The sequence below is a fragment of the Melopsittacus undulatus genome, chromosome 19 (assembly GCF_012275295.1).
Source record: "Melopsittacus undulatus isolate bMelUnd1 chromosome 19, bMelUnd1.mat.Z, whole genome shotgun sequence".
In the NCBI taxonomy this organism is placed as follows: domain Eukaryota; kingdom Metazoa; phylum Chordata; class Aves; order Psittaciformes; family Psittaculidae; genus Melopsittacus; species Melopsittacus undulatus.
In genome coordinates this window covers 1,708,722-1,731,203 of record NC_047545.1, presented here as the reverse complement: position 1 = coordinate 1,731,203, position 22,482 = coordinate 1,708,722, and the positions used below count along the sequence as shown (strand labels likewise).

The 22,482-nt window shown below is 56.5% G+C and overlaps 3 protein-coding genes across 6 annotated transcripts in view; 1 reads left to right on the top strand and 2 right to left on the bottom strand.

Moving 5' to 3' along the window:
• Positions 1 to 14,980, bottom strand: part of ELL (elongation factor for RNA polymerase II) — a 46,744-nt gene extending 31,764 nt beyond the window's left edge. The window contains exon 1 of the mRNA XM_005139620.3: positions 14,816 to 14,980. Coding sequence (XP_005139677.1) covers positions 14,816 to 14,950 — 135 coding nt within the window. The 5' untranslated portion in view covers positions 14,951 to 14,980. The remainder of the gene's footprint in view (positions 1 to 14,815) is intronic.
• Positions 14,981 to 15,401: 421 nt separating this feature from the next.
• FKBP8 (FKBP prolyl isomerase 8) lies at positions 15,402 to 20,532 on the bottom strand. Of its 2 annotated transcripts, none has more exons than XM_034070940.1 (9): positions 20,445 to 20,532; positions 19,938 to 20,225; positions 19,663 to 19,832; positions 19,487 to 19,575; positions 19,011 to 19,228; positions 18,767 to 18,939; positions 18,582 to 18,659; positions 16,379 to 16,516; positions 15,402 to 16,177 (listed from the first exon to the last, which is right to left on the bottom strand). In XM_034070940.1, the coding sequence occupies exons 1-9, from the start codon at positions 20,515 to 20,517 to the stop codon at positions 16,091 to 16,093; spliced, it is 1,314 nt and encodes a 437-aa protein (XP_033926831.1). In that variant the 5' UTR covers positions 20,518 to 20,532; the 3' UTR covers positions 15,402 to 16,090. The 2 variants fall into 2 exon arrangements, with proteins under 2 accessions (XP_033926831.1, XP_033926832.1); XM_034070941.1 differs by having other exon boundaries at positions 20,398 to 20,459.
• A 153-nt stretch (positions 20,533 to 20,685) lies between these two features.
• Positions 20,686 to 22,345, top strand: KXD1 (KxDL motif containing 1). 3 transcript variants are annotated; one of them, XM_034070833.1, is made up of 5 exons: positions 20,686 to 20,850; positions 21,073 to 21,180; positions 21,260 to 21,412; positions 21,638 to 21,684; positions 21,975 to 22,345. In XM_034070833.1, the coding sequence occupies exons 2-5, from the start codon at positions 21,086 to 21,088 to the stop codon at positions 22,208 to 22,210; spliced, it is 531 nt and encodes a 176-aa protein (XP_033926724.1). In that variant the 5' UTR covers positions 20,686 to 20,850; positions 21,073 to 21,085; the 3' UTR covers positions 22,211 to 22,345. The 3 variants fall into 3 exon arrangements, with proteins under 3 accessions (XP_033926724.1, XP_033926726.1, XP_033926725.1); XM_034070835.1 differs by lacking the exon at positions 20,686 to 20,850 and adding an exon at positions 20,914 to 20,936; XM_034070834.1 differs by lacking the exon at positions 20,686 to 20,850 and adding an exon at positions 20,945 to 20,985.
• The last annotated feature ends 137 nt before the right edge of the window (positions 22,346 to 22,482 follow it).

Below are 22,482 nucleotides of genomic sequence, written 5' to 3'. Positions count from 1 at the left end.
TGAAAGTGTTTAATTGCTAAGCTGCAAAACACACATTGGCTTCCCTGGTGCTAACTGCATCATAAGAAGCGCCTACTCCAGCACAAATGCAGCTTCCTCAGGAGTTCACCTTTCCAGGCTCAAAACGCAGCAATTCCTGATCAAACAGGAAAGGAGTGTTATTAAAAACGTCAGCTGAAACCTGCCAAAGCTTCCTGCCATTACTGAAAGTGTGGCTGAGTTACAGGATTTCAGCATTCACAGGAAGCAGCGTGAGCGCAGCATCACAACAGCATCCGAGCATCAAAGATGCTGTCCCACTTGAGACACCCTGGGAGGAAATGGAGAGTGAGACACACAAGTAAGGTAAAGAAATGAAACAAACCCCCCCAAAACACAACTTAGAACGCTTTGTGCCTGCGATGTAAAGCAGAACCTCGGCCCCAGCATGGCCAAGAGCGTGTATCAGCAAAGCAGAAAGCAATTAAAGTCCCCTGTCATCAAGATGCCACCCCACGGGCCCGAAAGCTGAGCTGCCCATGGAACCCGTTCTCTCATGCATGCCTGGACCACCTGAGCTTGGCTAATCCAGGCTCAAAAGAGCCTCCTGAGTAAAACTCAATGCATTTGTCCATCGGTTTCTTCACTGTAGGACTCTTTTGGAAACTTAAATTGCAAGACCCGAGCCCCAGGCAGTGACACAAGGCAAGGAGGAACCCTTCCTGCCCAGCACTTGGGACACAGGCCAAGGAGCTTTCTGTAAGGAACTAGGGGAAGGGAGAGAGAAATAGCACCTATGGGAACAAATGGGCTCCCCAGCACTCAGGGGAGCAGAGGCTGACCTGAGGGTTGGGCATAAACCACCCAGCTCCTCAAACCCATCCTTCTTCCCTTGTCCCAGGTCTGAAGCTCCCTGATGGGTCTCACCTTTGAAAGCCTCCCCGGCACTGAACAACCCAGGCAGAGCTCACCCCCATCGTATCTGCCATCAAGGGCAGCTGAAGTTTCAGGCTCCAGCCCAGTGACATTTGCTTGTTTCACCTTGCTAACATCAAGTCCAACATTCCAGCCATGCTTCAAAGGAGTCTTTAGCTTCCCAAGCGCAGAACTAAAGGATGGGAGTTTGCAGATCCTGGCTTTCCCAGCACCTGTCCCATGAAGGTGGCTTTGGGGAGGGAGCTCCAACTTGCTGCATAGGCTGAAAGCTCCCTGGGCAAGCCACACGTTGCTCCCATCATCAGGCCAGCACGAGGCACAGTAGTTTTCCACTGGAAGGGAAGCCACGAAGATGCCTTTCAGGAAGAGAATTAAAAGGAGGCTCAATTCCTTGGAGAAATAATTAAGGTATTGCCACTTGATACAGAGCATCTCAGGTCACTGCAGAGCAGGAGACCTCGTTTGGCCATAGGAGAACTTGGCTCCAGCAGAGCAGCACCAATTCTTCCCCAAGAGCAGGAAGCACCAAATGACTTCCTGCAATCCCTGTATTTCCATGGCAATACAAATACAGTAATGGAGCAACTCCCTCTCCTGAGCACCGAGATGGGTACAGAATTGATCTGTGATAAGTATGAACACACACACACACATTCACAAATGATGTTGCAAGGACACAATGGTCTGTCCCCAAAGAAAATACAACCTTTGCTTTTGCAGACAACAAACCTGTGACTTCAGAGGACATGGAAGAGTTCTACCTGTCTGCAGCAAAAGGCTCACCTGTTAGGGGACAGGTTACTGCAGAGAGACACTGCAAGAGGAGAACAAGCTCTGGGGACAGATACAGCCATAGCCTAGTTCATTTGAAGTGCCACACACTTCTAAATCCGGAGTGGTTTGCATTGGAAGGGACCTGAAAGCTCATCCCATTCCACCCCCCTGCCATGGGCAGGGACACCTTCCACTAGAGCAGGGTGCTCCAAGCCCCTGTGTCCAACCTGGCCTTGAGCACTGCCAGGGATGGGGCACTGCGGACTCTCTTTTCCAATGGCCTGCTGGTGACTGGATCCCATCTCTGCTATTTCCAGGACTCCCAACTCAGGTCGATGCGATTGGTACCAGGTGGCTGCAGCACAAATCCACACCCCAACGGGAGGTGATTTGTAGCTGGGGTCAAAGGGAGCGTGTATGGTGAGAACCAGAAGACAAAGTGGGGTCTGTGGCATCACGGCCCCCGGCTCCCAATTAATCCACCACAGTTACACATCTTGAGCACTGATGCAGAAGCCTCATTTGGGAATCCAGGTTTCCCAATGGAACAGCACTGCTTTCTTCTGCTGTGTTTTCATCTCTGCTTTTCCAGGGAGCTGAGGGAGACCCACTCATTAAATGCAGCAAGAGAAGCAGTAACCAGAAAGGCTCAGCTCTTTGTGCCTGACACCAGACTGCCACGAGCGCTTAAAGGATGATTATGTGCAGTTTGATCCCATCAGTTTCACTGTTACCAAGGCAGGGCTACTCGGTGGGGTCTGTGTCAGGAAATAACTCCCACGACTTCCAAAGGGGCTGATTGTTTTGGAGAAAGAAAACCCCTTCACATTCCCAGTATCCAGTACAACTGTTCGGAGTCTGCTCATCAATTAGGAAGCATTAGCAGCTCAGAAACCACTGTGCCCATTGTCAGTGCACTAACACAGGAGGTTTCCTTCCCTCCTCAGCGTTTGGACACGATTCTCTCATCTCTCTGAACAGGAAGTTTCAGTTGGTGTTCCTGGAGCTCCCAAAAGGCTGCTCCAGAGCCAGCAGCCCTCACACCTATTGAGTACCATTAGTCAGCACTGCATGCCTGAATCACAACTGTCCCTCAGACCCCATTACCTTTATCTCAGGCTCTGGTCCTGTGCACAATTGCACACAAACAGCTGTTTTACCACCTTTTTCCTGAAGGGATTTTTGCTTCTGGAACTCAGACTAAAAGCAACGGAAGGTAAATCCAGGAAAGCCTAAACCAAGCTGAGAGCCCAGTTCCCAAAGCACTCGTACAAAGACGATGCTGTGCTGGCAACTTCAGCACAAAGCTTTGAAATCAGTTGGTTTGCTACTTACAAGGAATTGTCTGGAGGGGGGAAGTTAAATGTTGGGTATCTTCTTAGTAGTGCTAAATCTGTTGGCAGAGACTGGAAGCTAAAGAGAGGGCAGGGAAAAGGAAGGTAAAGATTGGGATTTCTAAAGCGCAGGCAAAGCCTCAGCTTTGTTTTCTTGGGTCTGCTTGGAAGCCCTGTTTGCAACAAGAAACTCCTCCAAAGAGAGGTCCTGTTCTGCCTCGAGACTGCAAATCCCAGGTGTTCTCAGATGAATGCTTTAAAGGCCATTCCTCCAGTAGAAGATCACTTGGATGAAGGCTTCGGTGCTTCCTCCGAAAGGAGAGGGAACTTCCAGCTACCCAGCACCTCGATCCTGGACTCTTCCCATCCTCAATGGGTATGGGTACAACTGAACAGAGTGGTCTCCATAAGCTTCACTGAGTTTAAGTCCCTTTGATGCCCAAGGACTCCATTATTGCTCAAAGAAAGGAGGAAGGCTTCTCAGAAGTTACACCAGGTGGGTTCCATGGAGCATCCCAGCTCAAACACCAAGCACCCCTCTGATAACAGCCTTCCCACAATGCTGAAGGGGTACAGCCAGCCAGAACTCACACAGCATGTCTGCAATGACCTCCAGCACCCACTTGCCTGTATCCTTCACCCATCTGAGCGTTTCCAGGTCTTTGTTGAGCTATTTTCCCTTCACCCATCAGGTTAAGGAGGAGGAAGAAGCTGGTTCATCACAGCTAGAACCTGCCTGTGCACAGGCTGACTGCAAATGCACACTGGGAGCTTGTGGGAAAAGCCTCTCCCTTTGACACCTTGGGCATCGTGTGTAACAAAGAGACAATTCACCTCTTCACACCCATCCAGGTGCTTTACAGCCAAGATCTTATTCCAAGCAGTTTTCCCAGCTCTGCGTCAGGCTGCTCAGGCAGAGCAAGAGGAGACATTTCAAGCCAGCAACAGCGGGTTACAACTTATAAAACAGGAATAGTGAACTATCAGAAGCTGACAGTTGTTTCTGACCTAGTTTTAACTGGAGAACAGTCAAAGAGCCGAAAAGACCGAGGCGAGGCTGAAGGTGCTGCAATTCCAGTACTGGAGCTTGAAGTGCTGGGAACAGGATGAGAGCAGAAGCCCTCAGACATCCAAACCAACAGAGCAAGGAACTGAAGGTTCAAGAGCTTTAGTCCAATGTCAAGTGACCCCTTGGGGAGGAGGGAGGCGAGGGCTTAAGCAAGGCAGTGATGAAGTAAAAGGCATTGCTGGCCCTCCTCAGCATCACACTGAATGGTGGCTATGGAGGCCAAGGCTGCGAGGGGGGAACCACGTTGTGAAGCACAGGAAGACAGCACTGAAAACATGTGTTTGGGAAGCATTTTCATCCAGGAACCCGCACATGGGGTCAAACAGCAGCGAATTCAAACCCCATTACAGGTGAGCAAGAAGAGCTCCACTCTGCTGCTCCAGCATCCCTCCACGCACTGGCTTTAAGCCTCACTAAGCAGCAGCATGTTGCTGGTCTGTCATGTCCCTCTGAAATGCCCTTTGGACCCAGAGCAGCGTTTCCAGGCTGTTAGGAACAAGGGGGGGAGCTGGTTTCCATGATTCCAAGAGGGATGTTCTGCCTGTTTGCATTTTAGCTCCAAACCCCCACCTGTCAGTAAAAGAAGCCATAAAGCCCCTGAGGAGCACTGTGAAGGGCAGCTCTGACGGCATCACCACTGTTGGCCACTCTTAGTGCCGTGCTTATCAGGCAGGGTAAACAGGAGGGACTATCAGTTAATGAACAACACAACCCCGAGGCTGGACTGGAAAGAGCATTCTCCCCACTGCAATCCTGTCAGGAAAACACAGCAGTTGTGACCCAGCGAATGTGCTTACCAAAGTCTAATTCATTTTAGGGCATATCAAGGCACCAGGGCTGATTCACTTGCTTATGTGCTCATAAAATGGCTTAAAGGAGCTGCTGAAGCATCGCTGCGATCCTTATCTGCCACACGGCTTCCCTGCTTTTCTTGCAAGAGGAAGAAAATCCCATAGAGAGCAGCAATTTGGAGATGAGATTGAGGAACCCGTTCAACCATCCCGGAGCACACGCACTGCTGAGCCCAGGAAAACAAGCCCGGACCAGTTCTCTCCTTGGGCCCAACTCCATCCTACTGTCACTCGCAGGGAAGGGTAATTAGTGGGTTGTCACAGCTCTACTGAAGACTATCTTCACACCGAAGTGATGACAAACCAAAGGGAGCAGAGCCTGGATCCTAAAGGAATCCCACAGAAATCCAACCAACCCTTCCCCCCCCCCCCCCAGACAGATCAACCTCAAAAGCCAAAATGAGATGCTCAGACACGGCTTCTTTTGGCCTTCAAGCAAAGCCTGGAGCTCCAGACCAGGACTCGGGGTACACAACCCAACGGGGTTCATTCAACAGGGACACCAGTGAAGTTTCCTATCAATATCATGGGGGGTGAGGGATAAAGTCACCACAAACACCAGGGTTTTCCTGTTCCCAAGGGCAGATGTGCAAACCAGATCCAGCTGAAGGCATGGAGCAAGACAAGCCCACTGCATTCTCCAACCTCACGTGTTCCATACCCTCTGCAGACACCCCTGGGAACGTTCCAGCCCCAGCAAATCCCACAGATGAACATCCCAAACATGCCAATAAGAACAGCAAAGCCATGAAATGATCCTGGCCCCAGAGCTGTGCAAAGACCCCCCTGGCCCCACAGATTCCATCCATGGAGACAGAGAATCTCTTGCAGGACAGGGTGAGTGGTGGCCTTAACCCAACTCCTACATGCAAAAGCAGTGGTGTGGCCACTGGGCTGGCTCTGAATTGTCTCACCAGAGGTTTTGGTCTAAATATAACAATCCTGCAAGTTCTCATTAGCCAAAAGGCTTTGCTTCCTTAACTGAGCCCATCTGAGGTTAGAATAAAAGTGTGCTGCTCCCGCAGTCAGCGGCCATAAAATTTAGTCTTAATGACAAGTAAAAGGGCTTTATATGGAGTTAAATGGCCTTAATTGTAAGAGGGAGCTAAAATACACACATACATTAGCTACATCCCCAGTGCAGACTGCAGAGATCCAGCAGGAAGGCCATGGAAACACCTTTCACTGCAACACCAAACCTCCCAGGTAAGGAATCTGGTTTTCCTTCATGGTAAGAAACCCAACCAGAAAGTGTCCTGGCCTGTAATGCAGTGACCACCACTGCACTGCATTAAGGACAAAACCCTGCATTAAATCATAAACCATTTCAGAATCAGGCCTCTCGCAAGCTGGTGGCCAGGGGTTTGAACCACCCCACGCTCTGTGTCAACGTGCACACTTCAAACCCATCCAACATCTGTTCCTAGACATTAACCAAAAGGCTGGTCCTTAGCAGAGCTGTGCTTGGGATTCCCCCTCAGCAATGAGGAGAAGCACCAGCAGCTTCCCTACCTGAGCACGGAGAGCACACATCCACTAAAGGCTCTTTGAATGAGTGACTGGAACGAAGGGGAGGAAGCAGAGCCATGGACAGGACCCCCACGCTCCCATCAAACCCAGCTGCACTCAAAGCACCTCTGAACAGGAACTGGGCAGCAGAGCTCCTACGCGCTGCTTAGGAGACTATTTATGGGAGCAGAAGTTGTTAATTCTGTGAGGAGCAGCAGCAGAGGTCACAGTTGGGGCTTCAGCACCCACAGGTGCCATCAGCATGTGCAAAAACCTATTGTAATGACATAGGAACGCTGGGTTCAGAGCAAAGTCCTGCTCAGCCCGGCCTGCTGCAGCATCACATACACATGGAGAGAAGCTGCTCCACTCTCTGACCAGCCCCAACCTCTTCCCAGTCATTTTATAGCAGTTTCATTGTGAATCACAAGTTGACGCCTCGGCTCTGGGCCGATGTTAAAGCCCCACGAGTCAGGGAGTTACTGAGTTGCTGGGACCAAATAAGGCCACACACCTCGGGCAGTGTGAGATGTGCAGGGAGCAGCTTCAAAGGCCCAGCAGAGCTCATGCTCTCCCTGTGAGCAAGGGCTGCTCCCTCCCCAGCCTGCTGCAGGGAAGGTGAGCCCAGCAGGAGCCGACCCACTCCCTTCCATGGCTCCCAAGGCTCCATTTCTGCTTGCCCAAGCTGAGGCTGGCTGGAAAATCTGCTTCCTCCCTCCTCCGCCCATGCCTGGCTCGGAACCCTGGATCCAAAAGGAATGGAAGAACTTACTCTCAGCTCCCTGCAGAGGTGAAGCCACCACGGCTCCAGCAACAGCATCACCTCCAGCACCGGGCAGGAATGGGAGCACAGGGCTGATGCGCAGGCAGGGACGCATGGAGAAGTCTGAGCTGCAGCTCTGGCTCTGTGCACACCAGGATTTCTTGCTACTCTGATGCACGTAAACCTTTTAAATTTCATGGCAGCAAGTTAATGATGAGCTGGGAACATTATTTCCTTTCACCGATTTATCCACAAGACACTTTGCCATAGAGCAGGAGCTTTGTTTCCAGCACCAAGTGAAGAGCCTCAGCTCAGGTTTAGGCACTATTTTCTGCACAAGCCAGGGCTTCCTCTGGCAGTTAATGCTACGGAAGCCTGTCCTACCTGCTGGTCACAGTCAGATTAACGTCACCTGGGTGCTTGTCATTATCAGCTTCTCTGAGCATCACAGAGAACCTCAGACCTCACAAACACAGACCAAGCCTCCTGTTCGCTGCGAATACAGCCACATCCACAGGGCGAGGGCAAGAAAGCTGCTGGCTGAAGTGAAGTCAATACCCAACAAATGCTCTTACTTTGTGGATTAGCAGTTCATTTCTAAAAGGTGTGCCTAGTCATTGCTGCTGGCCTTGACTGCCCATATCGAGGCATCTCCCCAGCAGATGCTTCTCACTGCAAGAACCAGGCAGAGATTTATCTCCAGCCATCAGTGGTTTGTGTTTGCTCATCACCAAACAGCAGAACCCTGCTCATCCACACACAGATCCTCTCAGAAGAGAGCAAAATGGTGGCAAAGGAGCTTAAAACCCCTCTCAGATCCTTCCCTTGCTCCCTTCTTTTTCAGGCACTGGGAAAGGCAGAAACAGCCTATTTGATTTTCTCATAGAAACCAGGAGCCAAAACCAACTGAAATCAGTGCTGGAGCTGGAAAGGTACAGCAAAAACTCACACAAACATCAAGTCTAGACACTGAAATGTGGAAATATGATTCAAATAACCACAACTGGCACATAATGTATCGATTGCAGCCCATCACGAAACAGGCCCTCAGCGGGTAAGAATAAAGAAAGAAGATTAAATTAGCATCTTCCAACCTCGGTTATAGAAAATATGGATCCTTTGGGCATAGTGATATGGATTCTTCCATCCTGCTGGGCTTCTAAGTAACACATTTGCTCTTGCTAAATAATGACAATTAGCACCAGCTCTCCTGACAGCACTGGTGCTGCAGGACGGAGCTGCCTGGGCCTCAGGTGTTGCTCTTATCAAAGCCAGGCCTATCAGCTCAACGCCACAGGTCACCACATACCCCAGCCAAGTAGTCAAGAGGATGTTTGTACTGATGAAATCTAAATACTACAAAGGTTTAGCAGCTCCCTGCCTTCAGGAAGCGTCCCTTGCTAAACCCCACCATGCATGGATGTCAACCTAAAGCAGAAAGTCTGTGTCTGCCATGGTCTAGACTGGGCTCAAGCCTCTGCTCACAGTGCTACACACAGATGGTCCCTCAGGACACTGTCTCCAGCCTTCTCCCTATGACTGTCCATGCCCAGGGCCTCCCAGGATGCTTGCAGGTTCTGCATGGAAGAAGGAAGAGGAACTGGTGGTGGTGGCTGGCCTGAAGAGACTGAGAAAGAAGATCCTGGTTTTTCATGCCAGCCTTGGGCTAAAGCAAACCCTCCTGCATAAGCAAAGCCAAGTCCTGCTGCACAGAGGGTTAAGTGCTGTGAGGCTGTAGCAGAGCAGGGAAGCCTCAAGGCGGGTGGAGGTGGGCAGCAAAGTCAAGCCCAGCTCACAAGCAGTGACCTCTTCCTGAGCTGAGCAAACGCTTGTTTCTTTAAATTGAAGGGGCACAAGTCCAAGGTAAAGAAAGGAGAGACCCAGCGCTCGCTGGAGTGTTTTTTCTGGGCTGCCTTTTCACTGCAGCAAAGGACTGGAGTTGAGAAAGCTGCTCTCCCAGTGACAGACACCCTGCAAGCAGCTGCTCAGGGGGTCAGCAGGCTCCTCGCTTTATAGGTTATTGGGAATACCCCCTAACAAAACAACCCATAGCCCCCAGTCAAAAGGCCAGAGTGGGTTACCTCGGTGTGCAAAAGTTGCTTTATGTGCATGGGATGTTTCCAAGCAACACATGAGCTACTATAGAAAACTCTTATCAGCAAATCCAAGCTCCTTTCTTGGATAATGCATCTAGGTCAAGCTAAGGCACGTTGAATGCAGAATCTGGTTTTGGGGCTGTCTCCTCCGTATCCACCCTGTATAAAGTATTAGCATCGTTCAGGTTATCAGGCTTTCCTTTATTATTAGCATGAAGCTCACTCCAGATAATGGCTCCTCCAGACACAGCATTAACCTTAATTATTCAGAGGTAACTTGATCTCAACCTTCCTGACACTACAGCGCTGACCTGAGGACCACTTTCCCCCCCTCAACTTCTCTCTGTCCCCCAAACCAAGCCAGTGTGTTACAGGACTGTGCTCACAAATGAGGGTATCTGGTCCGGGATCTCAGACACACAGTGCCCCTTCAACACCTACCTAAACCCGTGCAGCCACTCCATCCATTCAAATGCATTCTCTTGTGCATTAGCAGCAAAACCACTAAGTCAGCCAAAATGTATTCTTCTCCCATGGATTAGCTGGCACAGATCAGCACGGGAGTGACGCAGGCAGTCTGTCCCTTCTCGTTTTCAACATGCACAAACCCCAGGGATTTGGAGACGCTGCACAAGTTCATGCTTACAAGTTGAAGGCAGAGCCGAGTTCCAATCGTTTGAGATGTGTAAATTGCCGAGGAGATAACACCTTGGATTCCTAACCTCAAATGCTTTCTCAAACAGACCTTCCCCTCCCTCCCTGCCCGCTGATAAAGGCTCTTCTGCTGGCCCAACAGCCGGCACCATGCAAGGGAACTATTTCAACAGCCACCATCCCTCTGCCAAGCAGCACGATGACAAAACCCAACTGAACAGGCCAGAGCACTTCACCAGGCTCAGGAGGAAACCTGCTGCTGGAGGATCACCCAGGGGCTCCTCGCCCCACGGCCAGGGCAGCACAGGCTGCCCAGGGAAGAGGGCACTGGGAGAGAAGCCGGTCCAAGGGGATGTGCCTGCACCCTGTGCTGGGTGGGATACGCTGCCAACAGCAGCAAACCCCAGCACTGTAACAGCTTGCCTTGCTCCCTTTGCTGCTGTTGCGGTGGAATAAGAAACCAGCTCTAGAAGAGGCTGAGAAAGGAGGAGCAAGGGTTTAGTCTTGCTGGTAAGGAATACAATCACCGGGATCCAGCTGCTGGAGGCACCGATAGCAGCGCCAGAAGACCCCACTTGCCTATCTTTAACAAAACACCACAACCTCACCTCAAACAGAGCCTGAAGGGTTAATGTGCAGCCTCGCTGCCCCAGCACAGCTCCACAGCAGTTCTTCAGGGCCAAACTCAACTCCTCCAATTCATGCTGCCTACAGTCTGCTGATAAGCAGCAGATCAGGTTTGAAGAACAGCACCGGGGATACTGTCAGAAGCCTCCTATGCTCCCTTGGCACAGCACCCATTAGAACCACTTCTCCAGCCTGCTACCACCAGTGTAAAAGAAAAGAGCAGAATGGGTTTCTAATTTGCCACCGAGTCCCATAGCAACTGTACGTCACTTCAGCTGGAAATTACAGACAATTCCTGCCCGTGCAATTTGAAAACTAGAGATGAATCTATAATTTGAGCAGATCCAAATGGTACAGGGCTGAGAGGAAACTGCCAGAGGCCAAAACATTCCTCATGCACAATGTTAAACCCTCTCTTTGTCCCCTTCCTTCACAGGGGAGGTACCACATTCAGGTGAACATTAAGACCATTTAGCAGGAGTTTAGCAGTTCGGTGTGTTCTGCATATCCTGTCCCATTTCTGCTGATGGGGAGGAGATGTACGTGTACAAAGAGCTTCCTCTCCAGCAGCCTCCTCTGATTCATGCAGTCATGTCACCGACTCATGCTCCCGATGTCGTAATAGCTTCAATTTTGACGGACTACAGCATCAGTGAATTAATGGGACAGGAAAAAACAGGTTACAGGAAAGGAGGACTGATGCAAAAAGCTTCAAGATAATTCAATGAGTTCTGATTCGAAAGCCGGATTGTTCTTCTCCTCCTGACACCTGCAAGCAGCTTTCAATTCCCAAGTCAGTGTGAATGCACACGACCCTAAAGACCCTGCAATGACAGCACGAGCCTTCATTTTGTGTCTTGTGCTTTAAACACAGCGAGATGAAGGGAACCTGCTTTAAAAGCCAAGGCTGAAAAAGTTCTTTCAACCATTGTGACTACCAGGGGCCACTTTAACCCCAGCCCTTGAGAAATCCCTTCTGACACGGTCGCTTTGAGCACAGAAAGCACAGGGAAGGTGACTTGTGAAGCCACATCTATCAGAGCACGGCTCCAAAATGCAGTGAGGTAGCAGAGCACAGGGGCAATGTGCTTCGGTTATCTCAGCTTAGCCCCCAGTAAATATTTGTGCATCTACCAAAGTTCACCAGTGAATGAACCAGTGGCTTCAGTTCAAAACACTCTGCGGAGCAGGGGCAGAGAGGTACAACAGGCACAGGAGGCCCCGTTCATCATGCACCAACCAAAGCAAGGATGCTACAACCCTTTCACATCCTCTTAAATTCATGGGGCTGCCATGAGGCCAGGACTAGGGCTGCTGGGCTGAGCCTGGCCTCCATCAGCTCTGCTTAGGCCAACACGTAAGCTCCAGGTACCAGAGAGAGGTGTGCAAGTGCAGGCACACTGTTCTCACACCACACTGCATTGCTCCTCATGCCACAGAGAGCTCAAATACACCTGTGGAAGTTGGGAAATTCCCAGCTAAGGGCTCCAGGAACAGCCCTAACACTGCTCATGTGCCATTGGCACCCACAGCATGAGCACAGGCACCTACTGCCAAGTGACACCCAGGGCTGCCATGCTGGGGTAAGGTCACTGCTTGCCCAGAGTGTGAAAAGCAAAGGATGAATGCCACAGATGGGGGCATCCATGTGGTTTAGGGGAGGAGAGATACAACATCTCATCATCAAGCAGAGGCCAGGGTCCAAGATAACGAAGGAAAGAGGAAAACAAGGCAGGGGCACGAGGAGATCCTTTGTACCTCAACATGGATGGCAGGAGAGCCGGAAGCCTCTTGCCCCCGGGGCAAAGCCATGCCCTGCTTTTTCTATGGGGGGTGGGAAGAGCAGTACACACCCCCAAAGGGAACGCACAAAACTCCAAGCTAACATCAAATTATTCCTCAGAGACGCAGGAGCTGCTGTGGGCTGAACCACTGGCCTGTTCACCAGGGGACAGACTGACCTGGGCCACGCTCTGCCCCACTCAGCCTTCGGCAGTGGGGCTCAGCACCCGGTCTCACAACTGCATGGAAGCAGTTCCAGGGGTAGCAAGGTGACATCTTAAGGTGTCCTCCATGGAGCCAGTGAGCTACTGGAGAAAGAAATCCTCTCAAGGAGCCAGCAGCTCTGGGACCTGAACCTCTCCATGATCTCTGTATGCTACAGCTTCCTGAAACACAGAGCTGGGCATCAGTATACAGACCCATGACTGTTTTCCCCACCAGGCCATGGACAATTTAGCCAGAGCCCCAAGCTGGAGGGACTCAAGACAGCAGAGATCTGGTTGTCCACAGTCCTGCTGCACACATGGCCCAGCTCCACACCCGGAACACGACTGCCCTGGCACCAGGGACACTCAAACCAAGTGGCAGCTTGCCCAGCTGGGTGATCACTGTTGGATTGTGTAATCCCCAGACATGATTCGGAGCCCAAGAACAAACTCAAGCAACTGAAGACATTCCCCTCCTGTCCTGGCCAAGAGCCTTGTCGCAGGAATCGCCGTGCTGCCCGGGTGCCTAGAACAGGTCAGACTGCACATGTCGGGCTGCAGGTAACACAAACAGCAGTATTGGATTCCAGGCCATTATACACATTACACAACCCTGCCGTCAGTTCTGCCACACTGAGAACCAAAGCGAGCACCAGGAGCCTTAGCAAAGTTTTTCCATTTACCTACTGCAGGCCAGCATTACCCCAGAGCCTGGCCAAGCACCCGCTCCCAAGGTGAGCTGGAAAGTCACTCCTTGGCATCGGGCTCCAGAGCCAGCAGAGACCTTCACCACGCTGCAGAAACTGTTTATAGAACAAATGCAGAATGAGCATGTGTGTTTAATAGCCCACTAATTGTTGCGTTATTCACTGTACAAACAAGTGAGCTCCTCTGCCCTTATCCCTTCCTGCCCAGTTAATCACCAGTAGCCTTTGACTACTTCTCTTTTGGGTGGCGGTGAAGGAAGCAGAGTTCATTAGTGGCCGGTGGCCACCAAACAATCCCCACAGCAGGCTTCATTTAGCAAATAAACACTATTCATGTGTGACACAGACCGGGAATAACTTCCCAAAATGTGGAACGCAGCTGCCTGCAGTCTTCCTATTCTCCCTCCCTCCAAGGAAAACGCTTCCGAACGTATAGGAAGGCATTTAGGATGCTGGGTTTCTCCTTCTTCAGAGGGGAAAAGAGCCAATAACCCTGTCTCTCCATGACACCTCTCGCTGCTGATTTCTCCTAATGCTGATAAACACTCATTAAAATCCATGGGGATAAACCCTGGTCCAGCAATTCCCTTCGTCCTCACACCGAGATTGCCCAATTCGGGGATGTGATGTAACCACCACCCGACATTAAAAATAGTGTTGTGACAACATATGGGTTATCCTACAGAAGCTGCAGGCAGGACGCTCCCGATGGCAAACGGGTTCAGCTTCCAGCTCCCCGGCAAGGTGAGGGCCAGAAGTGCTTCCTAGCAGGAGGAAAGAGGAATCTATAGGGAATGGACACAGAAAGGGGACTTTTATACCCCCCCCCAGCACCAGAGGCCGAGTGCTGCCATTATCCCCTATTCCCATGGCTAGGAAGCACTTGGGCCCATGGCGAGGAAAAGAGAACCTGGGGCTCTCAAATGCAGCCCCACGGAGGCCACCGACCGATGGGGGGGGCAGAACCGGGTGCTGCAGGGAGAGGAACCCCCCAGTGCCGGATGCCAGCACCGGGGGACACGAACCCGGGGTCACATCTGCCTCCCCCCCCCGGTTCTGGGAACCCACGTCACGGTCACCGAGGACACAGATCCCCCCCCCCCCCTCAATCCAGTTACCGGGGACCGGCGGCAGCTACCGGCCACGGGGGGGGGGGGGGGGCACCGAGGTCTCGGCTCCCGGGTCCCTCAATCACCCCCCGGTGGGGGGGACGACAATGTGGTCCCTCCACCGGTTACCGCGGGGGGGCTACCGACACCTCCCGCTCCCCTTAAGCACTTACCGGAGGATCATGACGCCTCCTCGGTCACCTACCGGGGTGGGGGGGGCACAGAGGCCCCTCTGAGGGGACACCCCCAACGGGACCGCCCCCGGTTCCTCACACAGGGGACACCGGGAGCCCCTCACAGGGAGGGCCTCACACCGCCCGTCCCACAGCCACAGCCTCGGCCTCCCCTCACCGGGCTCCGGCCGGGGCCTCGTGGCGGCCGCCGGCCCCCGTGCCCGCCGGCCCCGTCCCGTCCCGTACCTTACAGGCCTGGTAGCTCTCGAAGGCCCGGAGGGCGCTCTCCGTGAGCTTCACGTGGAACACGGAGACGCGGGTGCCGCGGCCGAGGCGGCCGCAGGACAGCCCGTACCCGCACTCCGCCTGCAGCGCCGCCATCTTGGGACCGTCTCCCCCTCCGCGCCTGGGCCGCCGGGGCCTCCCGCCGAGGCCACGCCCCGCTCATGCATCATTCATGAGCTGCCGGGCCTGACGCCACGCCCACTGGGGGAGCCTGTTGCTGGGGCGAGGAGGTGGGCAGCGGGTGATCTGATTGGTCGAGCTGCGCCGGGCGTTGCACCGGATTGGGAGATGGGAGGAAGGGGTGGGGATATGCAAATGAAACCCGCGGTGCACCGCGGGAAGGGTGGGCTGGGGTACCCCCGGTACAGCCCCGGTCACAGCCTTAGGGACCCATAGGCACCGGGATCCCCCCCCCCGGTGCTCAGCGGGTCCCTCCGGAGCCATGCACCCCCCGTACCCCGGTACCGAGCATCCCATGCCGCAGCCACACGTGTGTGCGAGAGCCAAGGGGAGCATCCTTGGGGATGGCAAGGACGAGGCACAGGCATGAAGGAACTGTCCTTTATTTGGGATGTTCACAGTGGGTCTGGGGTGGGAGGAAAGTGCTACAGCCCCCGGGGGCTGGAGAGAGCCGCAGGGAACACAAGGACCCCAAGGAGCTTGGACCCGCATGAACCAGCCACAGAGAGCATCCGGCGCTGCCCCTGCATCCCACATCCTGCCCCTTCTTTGGCTTCCTTTGGACACTGGGGAAGTGCTGAGCAGGAGAACGGGTGCTGGTGCCCCCCCAGGACATGGGGAATGGCACTGCATGTGCCCCACAGCACATCCGCACCCTGCAGAGACCACTGTGCCCCTTCATACCCATGTGCTTCCCCCTGCCCGTCTCGCTGTGCCAGCAGCACCGTGGCACCCACCGGGGCTCGCTTGTCTGGGGACAGCCACGGTTGTACCGGTGCACAGGAGCTCCTGCTCCCTCCAACACACTCGGGGCTGGGGGCTGAGCCCCCCATTGCCAGGCAGGGGCTCAGGGGGGCTGTGCCCTGCCTGCGGCTCCATCCCCACAGCTGTGCCACGGGAGGGATGCAGGGGGACGGCAGGAGGGGGATTCGGCACCTCCGGCAGAGAAAGCATCGTATTCCTGCGAGTCCATGGGAAGGGGTCGGTGAGGCCCCGGCAGGGGAGAGGCAGATCCCGGTGCAGGTCCTGTGCCGCGGGGCCACCCCGTTGCCATCCTTAGTTCCTGGCTGCAATGACCACGGACAAGGCCACGCCACCGAGCGCGATGGCTGTTGCACCAAAGAGCCACTTCCAGGGGATGGACTGAGGAGGAGACACGGATGCTGTGAGGGGATGGCAGCGCTTCCACTGGGAACAAGTGGGATCCCTCTGCTGGAATCACTGGGATCCAACTGTCCCGGAGCGCAGGCCCCCACATTAACATCAGCACCGCAGCAACCCCAAGGACCTTGGGGCACACACATGTCCCCTGTGCCAACCCCAGGGTGCAGCCCCAGCCCTTACCCAACGCAGTTTGTCTTTGCACTTCCCGGGGGCTCCGGCAGCACTGGGATTCCCGAGCATCTTCCTGTACATCTCAGTCTCCACGTTCCTCTGGTCCATGTGCTTCTTCACCAGCTTCGATAGCTCGGCATGGATGGTCTGGTGAGGAGAGCGTGGAGCTGTGGGCATGGGGACCACAGGGCCACCACCAATGGGCCCCATCACCCCAGGGCCAGCTTTGTGGGACAGCTCAGAAGCAGCCAGTGAGGGGGGGCTGATGGCCTGATCCTGCCCCACTGCCCCACACTGATGGGTTGGACACCCTGTGGGGCTGAGCATGTCCGTGTTCTTTGGGCCACCAGAGCCATTCCCTGCCCAGCAGCAGGGGGCAAAGCCCAGGGCTGATGCCAGACATGGGGAAAAGGGTTTTATCCTGCCATGGAGACAGGGAAGCGCCTGCCTCGGGGGCACAGATGTGCCCCAGTGCTCCCACTCCTCTGTCTGGAAGCAGGCTGGGAAAGTGGGATTGAGGAAGGTGGGCAGCAGGATTGCAGCAGGACCCGGAACACGCCGGTACCTGCCCGGCCGTGCCGAGCAGTGGTGATGGCTGCATCCATAGGTATGATGCAGGAGGTGGTGCTGAGCTGAGCCCTGAGCCCACGGGGGCACAACGGCCACTGCCTCGGCAGCACCGTGCCCAGCACCGCGGCTGTGCTGTGCCCTCTGCTGGGGACACCACGTTCCGGGTGGCTCCGATACCTCCCCGTGCCCCACAGCAGCTCCAGCCCAGATGGACACGAACACTGGCATCTCCTGCTCCAAGCAGACAGGAGAAGGGAGAAGGGAAGGCTCAGGGGGGACCTGATGGCTCCCTCCAAGTGCCTGCAGGAGGATGGAGCCAGGAGGGGCTGGGCTCTGCTCCCAAGGAACAAGGGATGGGACAAGAGGAACCGGCCTCAAGCTGCACCAGGGCAGGTTTAGATGGAGCTGAGGAACAATTCCTGCCCCACAGGGTGCTCAGGCATTGGAACAGGCTGCCCAGGGCAGGGCTGCAGGCACCGGCCCTGTGAGTGTGCACACAGCGTGGGGATGAGGCCTCAGTGCCATGGGTTAGGGCTGGATTGGATGAGCTTGGAGGTCATTTCCCCCTGGGTGATGCTGAGTCTGTGATGGTTCACAACAGGCAGGAGGTGCTGATGGCCCCAGAGCACCAGGTGGAGCCGGGCGGTTTTGGGGTGTTCTCACCCCATAGCCGTGGCCGTGAGTCACTGGTGTGTGTTTAACACTGACCGGCAGCAGAGGCCCCTTGCCTGCTGTGCCTGTGGTTCCAGTCACGTCACTACCGGCCATCCGGATCTTTCCACCCCTCTCCAATTAAAGCACTTTGTTGGGATGGGCTGGAGAGCGGCCGCCCCGGCAGCGACGTGCAGGGATGCACTGGGAATGCTGCTCCCAGTGCTGCCGGGTCCTTTGGCTCCCTGCTCATCCGAACCCTGCTGGGAAGCAGAGCGTTCACCATCCTGCTCACCCTTCCCCATGGTGCTGTCAGACCATGAGGTCTGTGGGACCACCAAGACTCGCTCTCACAGCATCCCATCCCGCATGGGATCATGGCACAAACCACAGTGTTCCGGTTCCAAAGTGGAGGAGCCACCAGACCGGGCTGGGATCGGAGCCCATGGGTAGAACCAGCCCCAGGCTGGGGCCGTTTCCTGGCACTGGCTTTTCCTCTGTGCCAAGGAGCCTGTCCTGCAGCTGATCATTAACCCACAGGAAATTCCTGACCCTGGCCTGGCGTGAGGTCCAGGCTGCTCCCAGCACACAGTGAATCACCCTGGGGCTGCTGAGCCAGTCTGCAGGGACCCAGCTCTGCTCCACCTCCCGCAGCCACAGCACGAGCCAATGGCAGCACCTGGCAAAGCCGGAGCAGCCGGGACCATGCACACATGGATGGTTGGAGCAGGGAGTCCTGCCAGCAGGGACCAAAGAGCAAAGAAGGAGCTTGCAATATGGAGATAAGGGAGCCACCAGCCCAGCCAAGCTCAGGCATTGCACCATGTGGTGCATCACCCCCCGGCTCGGGGCTATTTCCAGCCTCCCTTCTTGCAGGAATCTGGGAGCAGCTATGGGGGCTTCAGCTTTCCATGGGGACAATGAGGTTTGCAGGGACATGGACAAGAAGAGAGCATCCCAGACACGCAGCTCAGCAGCATCACCAGCCTACCTTGTTTGAAGGCTCCAGCTTCAATGCTGCCTTCAAGATGGAAATGGCCTCTCTGAACTCGCCCTGCTGAGCCAGGACCTGGAAAGCAGGATACGGCTTAAGCAGGACGGGTGACGCCTGTCCCTCGGTCCTGCTCTCCATCACACCATAAAGGACACCAGCGCCGGCCACGCACCCGGCCTCACCTTGCCCTTGCGGAACAGAGCCTTGATGTTCCCTGGCTGGTGCTCCAGGACGAGGTTACAGGACTTGAGAGCTGCCTCGTAATGGTCCAGTTTGAGCTGAGAAGCCGCCAGGTTGTTGAGACATTTCACCTTCACATCCAGCAGCTCAGCCTCCTCGCCCGGGCTGAAATCCACTGCAACGACCCCAGGGGCAGGTTACAGTGGGAAGGGAACCGGGACACCCTTTGCTGCAGGAGGCAGGTACCTTTGGAGCTGGAGCTGATGATCTTGAGGGCGATGTCGTAGGAGTTGATGGCCAGCACGTAGTCTGCCTGCTGGTAGAAGAAGTTGCCGCGCTCCCGCTTGCGGTTGGCCAGCTCCACCTTCTCCTTCCCACTGAGCAGCTCCAGGTCTGGGGCATCCCGAGCCTCCAGCAGCTCCACCTCCAGGGTGAGGGCTGCGTTGGGGGGGATGTCCGGGCTCCTGTGGAGGACACAGACCCATGGCACCACTGCCACCAGTGCCACAGGGGCTGTGCCAGGGAGATTGAGCACCATAGACACGGAATCAGAGCCATGAAAGCTCCTTGGGACGGGGCATGATGCAAGTTGCTCCTCCCAGGCAGGACACAAGCAGGGTCTCCGTGCCCACAGAACCGGTGCCGTGGTGGCTGGATTGGCACTGGGAGAGCAGGGCACAGCTTTCAGACCCATCCTGCCCTCCGGTGCCCTCCCCACTCACCTGCCCTGAGCTCCATAGCAGTACTTTGCATCTGACACGATCAAAGCCGTCTCTCCCATCTCCAGGAGCTGCACACACAGGTCCAGAGCCTGAAGGGAACATCACAGGGAGGGAATGAGCACAAAGGCAGAGGGGCTGCCCCGCTCCTGCCCCACACACACGGATGGAGCCCGGACCTGCACCACGTCGCAGTCCCCCAGTGTGAAGGTGAGCGCCGGGTTCTCCTCCACCACACTGCCGTCCTGCAGCGCTGCCTTCAGCCTCACGGTCACATCCTGCCCCTTGCGGGGCCGCGTGTCCCCCCCCCGGCCCGGCACCAGCGTCTTCTTCTTGAGCAGCCCGCTCCCTGCGACGGGACAACCGGAGCCGCGTTACCGGTACCGGGGAGGGGGGAGCCGGCCCCCACAGCCCCGCTCAGCCCCCACAGCCCCGCTCAGCCCCCGGCTCTCACCCAGCACATCCAACCACTCCTGCGGCTCCTCGGCCGCTTCCATCCCCGTCCGCTCCGGCGGCGGCGGGGCCGGGGGCCGGGACACGTCCTCCAGCGGCGGCATCTCACTCAGCTCCTCCTCCTCCTCCTCTTCCTCCTCCAGCACCTCGAACTCCTCCGCCGTGTCCAGCACCGGGTCGGGGCCGTTGCCGTTGCCGTTGCCGCTGCCGTTCCCGTTGCCGTTGCCCGTCGGGCCCGGGTCACCGCTCCCCGGTTCCTCCCCGCTCGAAGCCATCGCCGCGGAGCAACCTGGAGCGGGGAGAGGAGGACGGGGCTCGGGCATGCGCGTACCGGGACCGGGCAGCACCGGACGGGGGGGGGGGGGGGCGGGGAGAGTCCGGTAACCGCGGGTAAAGGGGGGGGGGGGTTCCCCACCACCACGCGCCCTCCCGCCACCCGCGGGGACCCCTCCCTACGTCACCGTCACGTGCCGGGACTCCCCCCTGGCAACGGCCGCCGCGCGCCCACCCGGTCCCGCGAACCCGCCGGCCCCGCCCCTCGGCTCCGATTGGTCCCGCCCCGCCCACCGCGCTGACGCCATTGGCTGGAGAGGACGTTCGTCAGCCGAGCGCTGGGCGGGGCTTGCGGCAGCCTTAAAGGGGCCGCTGCGGGTGGTTCCGTGGGAACGGAGGGGGGGTCCCGGTACCGGGGTGGGGGAGGGGTCCCCGCGGTGTCCCGGGGATGGCGCAGGGGGGGGAGGTCCCGGCCCTGTCCCTCCGCCAACCGCCGCTACTTCCGGCTCGGCGCCGATGACGCAGGGGCACGCTGCCGCCGCGGGGTTGCGCTCGACGTGACCCGGTACCCGGAAGCGAGGTGCGGCCGCCGGTGCCGCCGCCGTTCCCGTCATGTGAAGCAGCGGGAGCGGCTCCCATAGGTGCGCGGCACCGGAGCCCAGGGACCCCGTGACCGGGGGAGGAGGGGGGGGGGGGGGCAGGCTGCGGACCCCGGTACCGTCGGTGGGTGAGTGTGGAGCTGCCCCGGGACTGGGCACGGCGGCAGCGAACGGGGGGTAGGTCCGGTACCGGCACGGCAGGGTCCAGGGGGGGCCCGGTTAACGGGGGTGTCCTGTTCCTGGTGCTGAGCCCCCCCCCTGCAGTCCCGCAGGAGCGATGGAGCCCACGGCCTCGCAGGTGTTCTGCGGGCGGGTGCTGGGCATGGTGAACGCCGAGGACGTCAACGCCATCATCCTGGCCCAGAAGAACATGTGAGTCCCGGGGGAAGCGGCACCGGCACCGGGAGCCTCCCGGGGTCCGTGCCGAGCTCCGACCGGTTCCCCCGCGCAGGCTGGATCGGTTTGAGAAGACCAACGAGATGCTGCTTAACTTCAACAACCTGTCCAGCATCCGCATGCAGCAGATGAGCGAGCGCTTCCTCCATCACACCAAGACACTGGTGGAGATGAAGAAGGATCTGGACGGCATCTTCCGGAGGATCCGGTGGGCAGAGGGATGGGAGCGGTGCTGCGGGTCCGGGTGGGCTGGGAGGGGTGGAAGGGAGAGCATGGAATGGTGTTGGAGGTGCAAACAGCGAGGGGCTGGCTGTGCTCCACTGGGAGGGAGCTGGCACCTGGAGCACCCCATGTGCTGGGATGGGGTGGTGGGGAGGGTTGGGATATCCATGAGCAGCTCCTCTGCAGCCTCACCTCATCCTCCTCTCCCCAGGACACTGAAGGGGAAGCTGGCGAAGCAGTACCCGGAGGCCTTCAGCAGTGAGTGAATCCTCCCGGCACAGGTTTCCCTTTGGTTTCCCTCCCATGCCAGAATCCCATTCCATAAGGATGCGTCGGGTGGTTTGTGGGAGTCGGGAGAAGCCACCGAGACATCCACTTGTGCTCAAAGTCTTCTTGATCATATCAGAGGCGTTTAGGAGGTGTTCCAAACGGCCGCGAACTGACGCGGCATCACTTTATGTATTGGTCCCGTGGGCAGACAACACCTTAGAACCGAGCCCATTGTCCCGATGGGGCAGCAGAACCAACGCCTGCACCTTCCCTTGCAGACATCCACGAGTCTCCCATCCTGGAGGACGATGACGACTTTGACCCCATCCCGAAGAGCACCACGACCACCATCGCTACCTCGGAGCAGAGCACGGAGTCCTGCGACACCAGCCCCGACGTCATCTCCCCCACCACGAGCCAGGATTTTGAGGATTTATCCCAAGGCCACTATGATTTACGGGCCGTGAACGGACAGAGTCTCACAGACGAGGACACAGCCGATGGCCTGGACTAGGCAGCGGATCCCTAAGGAACTATGTGTGCCGTGCTCATAGCATGGTGGCAATAGGGACGTGCAGGCGGGGGCCGGACGGGGTCCTCCGGCCCCGGTGAACCGGGGGCAGAGCAGTAAACGTGGCTTTCAAACGCCTCTCGTCTCGTCTGTGCGCTCCGGAGCCGCTTGGGGGGGCTCCGTCGGGGGGGGGGGATCCTCCCGTGTGCCCCCCGGCCCCGTGGGCTGCGGGGCGGCTCCCGGTGCCGTTGCACGCAGCGGCCGGTAGGGGGGGC